The following is a 9,847-nucleotide window of genomic DNA, read 5'->3' as shown; positions in this document are numbered from 1 at the left end:
CAACAGTCTAATAATCTCTATTCATTCTATTCTCTGTCTCTCTCTCTCCCTCCTCTCTCCCTCCTCTCTCTCCCTCCTCTCTCTATGAATTAGAAAATATCCAATTGCTTTCTTTGATGATAAACAGTTTTATGATAATCACACACACACACACACACACACACACACACACACACACACACACACACACACACACACACACACTCACACACACACACACACACACACACACACACACACACACACACACACACACACACACACACACACACACACACACACACACACACACACACACAATTCCTGAGTTCTGTAAAATACTTTATTTTGGCTATAAGAAAATATATATAATTTGAAACTGAAAGAAAAGAGAGACACCTGTGAGAATTCAGTCTAAAGTAAGACAGGTACACATGAGTGGGTAGTGAGGCCAGGTAGTTACAGAATGTAGAGTAATGTCCACATTCATGTGCACAGGTTCATCTACTGCTGAACCTATGGCACTGGTCCATAATCACTGATGATCTTGACTCTAGCTTTTTCACTTGATAGTACCATGATTTCTCTGATTTGCCTGAATTAAAAGTATGAAAATATACATTTTAATGATTCATGTCACGTGAAGATACAATGTATTCTCAGGTGACATATTGCAAGTTGAGGTTTGAGTTTTACATGGGATGTCATTCATACAAATAACTGATGAAAGTGAATCAGAGACATTTTAGAGGGTCATTGGGCTGTAATGATTTAACATGGAAAAACACCAATCTATAATTCAGGTATTGTACATACAACACATACAACCCAATTACAACTAAGTTAATTGGACAGGTTCACTATACCTGTAGTTCAATGTCAGTGGCTCTCCCTCCACCACCCTTTACAGTGTAAAACATTGTATAACGTCCAGAAGAACCACTGTAAAACGTTGTATAACGTCCAGAAGAACCACTGTAAAACGTTGTATAACGTCCAGAAGAACCACTGTAAAACGTTGTATAACGTCCAGAAGAACCACTGTAAAACGTTGTATAACGTCCAGAAGAACCACTGTAAAACGTTGTATAACGTCCAGAAGAACCACTGTAAAACGTTGTATAACGTCCAGAAGAACCACTGTAAAACGTTGTATAACGTCCAGAAGAACCACTGTAAAACGTTGTATAACGTCCAGAAGAACCACAGAAAGCCCCCGATAAAAGGTGAAGTAGAACTCACTGCAGGAGAAGCTATCAGGTAACTTACTACAGTATGAAGCAATCAGGTAACTTACTACAGTATGAAGCAATCAGGTAACTTACTACAGTATGAAGCTATCATGTAACTTACTACAGTATGAAGCTATCAGGTATGAAGCTATCAGGTAACTTACTACAGTATGAAGCTATCAGGTAACTTACTACAGTATGAAGCTATCAGGTAACTTACTACAATATGAAGCTATCAGGTAACTTACTACAGTATGAAGCTATCAGGTAACTTACTACAGTATGAAGCTATCAGGTAACTTACAACAGTATGAAGCTATCAGGTAACTTACAACAGTATGAAGCTATCAGGTAACTTACAACAGTATGAAGCTATCAGGTAACTTACAACAGTATGAAGCTATCAGGTAACTTACTACAGTATGAAGCTATCAGGTAACTTACTACAGTATGAAGCTATCAGGTAACTTACAACAGTATGAAGCTATCAGGTAACTTACTACAGTATGAAGCTATCAGGTAACTTACTACAGTATGAAGCTATCAGGTATGAAGCTATCAGGTAACTTACTATAGTATGAAGCTATCGGGTAACTTACAACAGTATGAAGCGATCAGGTAACTTTCTACAGTATGAAGCTATCAGGTAACTTACAACAGTACGAAGCTATCAGGTAACTTACTACAGTATGAAGCTATCGGGTATGAAGCTATCAGGTAACTTACTACAGTATGAAGCTGTCAGGTAACTTACTACAATATGAAGCTATCAGGTAACTTAATACAATATGAAGCTATCAGGTATGAAGCTATCAGGTATGAAGCTATCAGGTAACTTACTACAGTATGAAGATATCAGGTATGAAGATATCAGGTAACTTACTACAGTATGAAGCTATTAGGTAACTTACTACAGTATGAAGATATCATGTAACTTACTACAATATGAAGCTATCAGGTAACTTACAACAGTATGAAGCTATCAGGTATGAAGATATCAGGTAACTTACTACAGTATGAAGCTATCAGGTAACTTACTATAGTATGAAGCTATCAGGTAACTTACTACAGTATGAAGCTATCAGGTAACTTACAACAGTAAATCTAAAACAAGAAGGGAATGAAGACATTAAATCACAAAGAATGCGTCCCAAACGGCACCCTCTTCGCTTTATAGTGCACTACAACTGACCAGAGCCCAAAGTTAGTGCACTATATAGGAAATGGGTGCCATTTGGGACACACCCTGGCTATCAAAGATACTACTAACCCTGTCCTGTAGACATTGGTTGATGTTCAAATCAATATGATTACTCTTTAAATTCACTTTGTGGAATATGGCCAATAACAAAATTATACGCACCCATATTTCTGTAAACCAAAATGATTGAAACATACAATGCCTTCGGAAAGTGTTCAGACCCCTTGACTTTTTCCACATTTTGTTACGTTACAGCCTTATTCTAAAATGTATTCAATAGTTTTTTTCCCCTCATCAATCTACACACAACACGCCATCATGACAAAGCAAAACTGTTTTTTTGTTTTTTTTGCTAATTTATAAAAAATAAAAAAATGAAATATCACATTTACAAAAGTATTCAGACCTTTTACTCACTACTTTGTTGAAGCACATTTGGCAGCGATTACAGCATCAAGTCTTCTTGGCACACCTGTATTTGGGGAGTTTCTCCCATTGTTCTCTGCAGAGCCTCTCAAGCTCTGTCAGGTTGGATGGGGTGCGTTGCTGTACAGCTATTTTCCGGTCTCTCCAGAGATGTTTGATCGGGTTCAAGTCCAGGCTCTGGCTGGGCCACTCAAGGACATTCATAGACTTGTCCCGAAGTCACTCCTGCATTGTCTTGGCTCTGTGCTTAGGGTTTAGTCTAAGGTCCTGAGCACTCTGGAGCAGGTTTTCATCAAAGCTCTCCCTGTACTTTGCTCCGTTCATCTTTCCCTCGATCCTGACTAGCCTCCCAGTCCCTGCTGCTGAAAAACATCCCCACAGCATGATGCTGCCACCACCATGCTTCCCCGTAGGGATGGTACCAAGTTTCCTCCAGACGTGATGCTTGGCAACAAATTTAATCTTGGTTTCATCAGACCAGAGAATCTTGTTTCTCATGGTCGGAGTCCTTTAGGTGCCTTTTGGCAAACTCCAAGCGGGCTGTCATGTGCCTTTTACTGAGGAGTGACTTCCGTCTGGCCAGTCTACCATAAAGGCCTGATTGGTGGAGTGCTGCAGAGATGGATGTCCTTCTGGAAGGTTCTCCCATCTCCACAGAGGAACTCTGACACTCTGTCAGAGTGACCATCGGGTTTTTTTAATTAAAAAATTATTTCACCTTTATTTAACCAGGTAGGCTCGTTGAGAACAAGTTCTCATTTACAACTGTGACCTGGCCAAGAATAAAGCAAAGCAGTTCGACACATACAACAACACAGAGTTACACATGGAATAAACAAACATACAGTCAATAATACAGTAAAAACATATTTATACAGTGTGTGCAAATGAGGTAAGATAAGGGAGGTAAGGCAATAAATAGGCCATGGTGGCGAAGTAATTACAACATACCAATTAAACACTGGAGTGATTGATGTGCAGAAGATGAATGTGCAAGTAGAGATACTGGGGTGCAAAGAAGCAAAATAAATAAATTAATACAGTATGGGGATGAGGTAGTTGGATGGGCTATATTACAGATGGGCTATGTACAGGTGCAGTGATCTGTGAGCTGCTCTGACAGCTGGTGCTTAAAGCTAGTGAGGGAGATATTAGTCTCCAGCTTCAGTGATTTTTGCAGTTCGTTCCAGTCATTGGCAGCAGAGAACTGGAAGGAAAGGCGGCCAAAGCATGAATTGGCTTTAGGGGTGACTAGTGAGATATACCTGCTGGAGCGCGTGCTACGGGTGGGTGCTGCTATAGTGACCAGTGAGCTGAGATAAGGCAGGGCTTTACCTAGCAGAGACTTGTAGATGACCTGGAGCCAGTGGGTTTGGCGATGAGTATGAAGCGAGGGCCAGCCAACGAGAGCGTACAGGTCGCAATGGTGGGTAGTATATGGGGCTTTGGTAACAAAACAGAGGGCACTGTGGTAGACTGCATCCAATTTGTTGAGTAGAGTGTTGGAGGCTATTTTGTAAATGACATCGCCAAAGTCGAGGATCGGTAGGATGGTCAGTTTTACGAGGGTATGTTTGGCAGCATGAGTGAAGGATGCTTTGTTGCGAAATGGGAAGCCGATTCTAGATTTAATTTTGGATTGGAGATGCTTAATGTGAGCCTGGAAGGAGAGTTTACAGTCTAACCAGACACCTATGTATTTGTAGTTGTCCACATATTCTAAGTCAGCACCGTCCAGAGTAGTGATGCTGGACGGGCGAGCAGGTGCGGGCAGCAATCGGTTGAAGAGCATGCATTTAGTTTTACTTGCATTTAAGAGCAGTTGGAGGCCACGGAAGGAGAGTTGCATGTGTAATACCCTTGTTTGAACCAGGTATTGAGTTTATTTGTTATAATTAATTGGTTATATATTTAAAAGATGATTGAATTGCTCCTAAACTGTAATGTTGTTAATGCATTATGCTTTTGAATACATATTTATTTAATGTATAAGTGAATAGTTTGTTTTACTTTGAAGTGTAAGTTTTGACCAATAAGGTCGCTTGTTAAGTTGTGGCCAATGGGGGTTGACCTGGTTAACGGCAGGCCTGGAAAAAAAAGAGAGAAAAAAGACGTTGATGAAAAGGATGGACGTTTTTACCTTAGAACGGTTGGTAAATTAATTATAAAAGAAGACGACAGAACTAGAACAAAACCCATACCTACTAGGATATGAAGGGAAATACATGTTTTATTTTATAAAAGAGTTGTTATAATTTTGTTAAAACTTAGTAAAGACTGAAATTACCGTCTCGTCGTGGAGGTATTTGCCAGCATTGAGGTTAGCCTAGCATCATGTGACACCGGGAGATAATTGCTTGGGAAGCATAACGAGTTCGTGTTCCCATGGGATATCGGTTACGGCTAAGGAGTACTGTCTGCATGGGTAGCTGTGCTTGCCTTGGACTTTGTGAGGAAACCTGCATGGAACTGCCATACTTCGCTGAGGGAATATATACCAAGCAGTGAGTAACCACAACGTGAGGTGCTTCTGGATATTTTGGGGTGTCATCATTTTTTTGAGCGCCAACGCGCGCCAACGGTTCATTTAAGCAAACTTGAAATCATTTGGACACGGGTTGTGCACGACTCATTGGGGATTATTTTATTTTTTTATTTTGATGTTGTGTCTGAAAATGTATTTGTGTTTAAAAATGTTTTAATACACATATGGAACGTTATGTATATTGCCTTGGTGGAGTCATTGATTGTTTCAATTTAATTTAATGCATGGGATGGTCTATCCTGATTCAATAACAGAAACCTATAATCATTTAATCTGAAGTTAATACCCTATTGTCATAACCCTAAATAGTTTACAATAGGAATTCTTATTGGAGATGTCCTTCTCACCTAACATCCCATGCTGCTGAGATACTCTGCATAAGTTAATATTGTGAGAGTCATATTCGAGCCTAGTGAGAGGGTTACACATGGCATTGAAGCTCGTCTGGAGGTTAGTTAACACAGTGTCCAAAGAAGGGCCAAAAGTATACAGAATGGTGTCGTCTGTGTAGAGGTGGATCAGAGAATCACCAGCAGCAAGAGCAACATCATTGATGTATACAGAGAAGAGAGTCGGCCCGAGAATTGAACCCTGTGGCACCTCCGTAGAGACTGCCAGAGGTCTGGGCAACAGGCCCTCTGACACACTGAACTCTATCAGAGAAGTAGTTGGTGAACCAGGCGAGGTAGTCATTTGAGAAACCAAGGCTGTTTAGTCTGCCGATAAGAATGTGGTGATTGACAGAGTCGAAAGCCGTGGCCAGGTCGATGAATACGGCTGCACAGTAATGTCTCTTATCGATGGCGGTTATGGTGCACCCATGAGGTGCACCCATGACCAGCTCTGAAACCAGATTGCATAGGTACGGTGGGTACGGTGGGATTCGAAATGGTCGGTGATCTGTTTGTTAACTTGGCTTTCGAAGACCTTAGAAAGGAAGGGTAGGATAGATATAGGTCTGTAGCAGTTTGGGTCTAGAGTGTCTCCCCCTTTGAAGAGGGGGATGACCGCGGCAGCTTTCCAATCTATGGGAATCTCAGACGATATGAAAGAGAGGTTGAACAGGCTAGTAATAGGGGTTGTAACAATTTCGGCAGATAATTTTAGAGAGGGTCCAGATTGTCTAGCCCGGCTGATTTGTAGGGGTCCAGATTTTGCAGCTCTTTCAGAACATCAACTATCTGGATTTGGGTGAAGGAGAAATGGGGAAGGCTTGGGCGAGTTGCTGTGGGGGGTGCCGGGCAATTGACCGGGGTAGGTGTAGCCAGGTGGAAAGCATGGCCAGCCGTAGAAAAATGCTTATTGAAATTCTCAATTATAGTGGATTTATCGGTGGTAACACTGTTTCCTAGCCTCAGTGCAGTGGGCAGCTGGGAGGAGGTGCTCTTATTCTCCATGGACTTTACAGTGTCCCAGAACTTCTTTTGAGTTTGTGCTACAGGATGCAAATTTCTGTTTGAAAAAGCTAGCCTTAGCTTTCCTAACTGCCTGAGCTCAATTTCGAGTCTCATTGCAAAGGGTTTGAATACTTACGTAAATAAGGTATTACTGTTTTTTAGGGGTTAAAAATGTCTAAAAACCTGTTTTCACTTTGTCATTATGTGGTATTGTGTGTAGATTGATGAAGATTTAAAAGAAAAATCAATATCAGAATAAGGCTGTAACGTAACAAAATGTATGAAAAGTCAAGGGTCTGATTACTTCAGGAATGCACTACATACAGTATATGTGTAATCCTTTACTGCACACATTGTGGTTTTTCATTGAAACAAATATTCCATCCTATTTTTTGGGGGGAAGATTTAGGCGTTCTGTGCCATAAGGGTACTTACTATAACACCATGGAAAAGCTGATAGTGAAAGCTTTTCCCTAAACTAGTATTTCACTGCCTCTCAAACCTGATTGTGAGGTCCATTCTTCCTCGCTGGGACTGTCCTCACAATCAGAGGGTATGATCTTAACTGCTCAATTAGGTTGCTTTGGCCCATAGAATGTCCCTGGGTCCATTGTCTGGGAATCTACATGCCTATCATTCAGCATTGTATTGCCCTTTAAATTAGCCTAACTGCACATCGTTGCCCTGAGGCAACAAAAATAAACTACATTTCATCACATAAAACATGTCCTCAAATATATGGGGGGTGGGGGTTCTGATGACTGAGGGTAATGATGAGCAGTAGAGGGTTGTATAATAACTAGGTAGGTACTATCAATTAATATAACTCACACATGCATAATTCACTTTATAGGTCAATATAGAGGACAAATCTCATGGTTTAGTAAATTCAAACCTTTCCAGGTCAACCATCTGCTAGCTACAGTATCCACTCACTGTGTTCTGGAGAGAGACTGGCCTCCCAGGCAGTGGGCCACTCACTGTGTTCTGGAGAGAGTCTGGCCTCCCAGGCAGTGGGCCACTCACTGTGTTCTGGAGAGAGACTGGCCTCCCAGGCAGTGGGCCACTCACTGTGTTCTGGAGAGACTGGCCTCCCAGGCAGTGGGCCACTCACTGTGTTCTGGAGAGAGACTGGCCTCCCAGGCAGTGGGCCACTCACTGTGTTCTGGAGAGAGACTGGCCTCCCAGGCAGTGGGCCACTCACTGTGTTCTGGAGAGACTGGCCTCCCAGGCAGTGGGCCACTCACTGTGTTCTGGAGAGAGTCTGGCCTCCCAGGCAGTGGGCCACTCACTGTGTTCTGGAGAGAGTCTGGCCTCCCAGGCAGTGGGCCACTAACTGTGTTCTGGAGAGAGTCTGGCCTCCCAGGCAGTGGGCCACTCACTGTGTTCTGGAGAGACTGGCCTCCCAGGCAGTGGGCCACTCACTGTGTTCTGGAGAGAGTCTGGCCTCCCAGGCAGTGGGCCACTCACTGTGTTCTGGAGAGAGTCTGGCCTCCCAGGCAGTGGCCACTAACTGTGTTCTGGAGAGAGAGTGGCCTCCCAGGCAGTGGGCCACTAACTGTATTCTGGAGAGAGACTGGCCTCCCAGGCAGTGGGCCACTAACTGTGTTCTGGAGAGAGACTGGCCTCCCAGACAGTGGGCCACTAACTGTGTTCTGGAGAGAGACTGGCCTCCCAAGCAGTGGGCCATTAACTGTGTTCTGGAGAGAGACTGGCCTCCCAGGCAGTGGGCCACTAACTGTGTTCTGGAGAGAGACTGGCCTCGCAGACAGTGGGCCAAACACAGAGACAACAAGGTTCCTTCCATAGAAATAGAATCATAAAACATGTATATACAAGGTAAACAAATCATTTCCATTAATGTGGATAGATAGATTAAACCAAACAACACTAACAACGTTACAAACATATAAAACTATGTTCCCTACCTCCCGTACAGCACTCCAGCTCCTTCAACGACTAACATTTGACCTTCCCTCGATGGAGAGTTTGACCTGCTGAGTTATAAAAGAGGGTTTTGGCAGAGTCAAAGGGGGTTCCTCGTCCGCCCGCTCTGTCTGACCTCTCTCTGGAGCAGACCACCTCCTCTTACGACCCCAGGGTTTTTCTTTGTCTGCCTCACCCACTTCTGTCTTGAGGGGCGGAGGGGGCATGTGGCTATTCTGTTCTCTCTCTCTCATTTCTCCATTGTCTCTCCCTATTATCTCTATATTTTCTCTGTCTCTCATCTCTCCATTGCCTGAGACAGCCTGCAGGTCCGCGGTACTCCTGGGTCCAACTCCAGTTCCGTAGACCCCTGGTCCAGATCCGGGTCTCAGTCCAGATTCTGTCACCTGGTCCACACAGCGGGGAACGCACCTGTCCTCCTTATTCAACCTGTCTGTTTTGGCCACCTGCACCAGGAAGACACTGTTGCTGCCTGCAGCATTCAAACTGTTCCTAAAGTCCTTGTCCATACTCTGACCGTCTCTCTGACCGTCTCTCTGACCGTCTCTCTGACCGTCGCTCTGACCGTCTCTCTGACCGTCTCTCTGACCGTCTCTCTGACCGTCTCTCTGACCGTCGCTCTGACCGTCTCTCTGACCGTCTCTCTGACCGTCGCTCTGACCGTCTCTCTGACCGTCTCTCTGACCGTCTCTCTGACCGTCGCTCTGACCGTCTCTCTGACTATTTATTGGACTGTTGATTTGATCAATACTCTGACCATTACTCTGGCTATTCCCCTGACTGTTCCCCTGGCGGTTAGACCCCTGTGTGATGTCCCCAGTGTTGTGGCTGTGCCTCAGCTTGACCTCGTGACCCTGGCTGCTGTGGTTCCTCCCAGATACAGAGCCGCCGCCACCCCTCAGGCTCCTGAGGGTCAGGGAGACACACACGTCCCCAACACACAGCTTGGCACAGCTCAGCTCCAACAGCTGAGTGGTTCGGTCAGGGCAGCAGGACGACCAGCCCTGGCCGAACACAAAGAACGGGTACTCTAACAGCACCTCCACACACACCTGCAGAGGAATACAACACACAAAGGATACACAATAAACTGTTATTGGCATAAATATTGACATTAAGA

General features: G+C 43.9%; 1 protein-coding gene and 1 long non-coding RNA gene across 2 annotated transcripts in view; one reads left to right on the top strand and one right to left on the bottom strand.

Annotated features, from left to right (window-relative positions):
• Nucleotides 1–506: 506 nt before the first annotated feature.
• Nucleotides 507–2,260, top strand: LOC115187689 (uncharacterized). The gene is made up of 2 exons (XR_003876111.1): nucleotides 507–1,758; nucleotides 2,170–2,260. It is a non-coding gene; the product is annotated as an uncharacterized LOC115187689 (long non-coding RNA).
• Nucleotides 2,261–7,614: 5,354 nt separating this feature from the next.
• The window catches only part of LOC115187643 (ataxin-1), a 28,324-nt gene continuing 26,091 nt past the window's right edge, over nucleotides 7,615–9,847 (bottom strand). Inside the window, exon 9 of the mRNA XM_029746614.1 lies at nucleotides 7,615–9,779. Within this exon, the coding sequence (XP_029602474.1) occupies nucleotides 8,733–9,779 (1,047 nt within the window). The 3' untranslated portion in view covers nucleotides 7,615–8,732. The remainder of the gene's footprint in view (nucleotides 9,780–9,847) is intronic.

The sequence above is a fragment of the Salmo trutta genome, unplaced genomic scaffold, assembly GCF_901001165.1.
Source record: "Salmo trutta unplaced genomic scaffold, fSalTru1.1, whole genome shotgun sequence".
NCBI classification, from domain to species: Eukaryota; Metazoa; Chordata; class Actinopteri; order Salmoniformes; family Salmonidae; genus Salmo; species Salmo trutta.
Note: the sequence above shows the minus strand (reverse complement) of the source record. Positions and strands in the feature narration are given on the sequence as shown.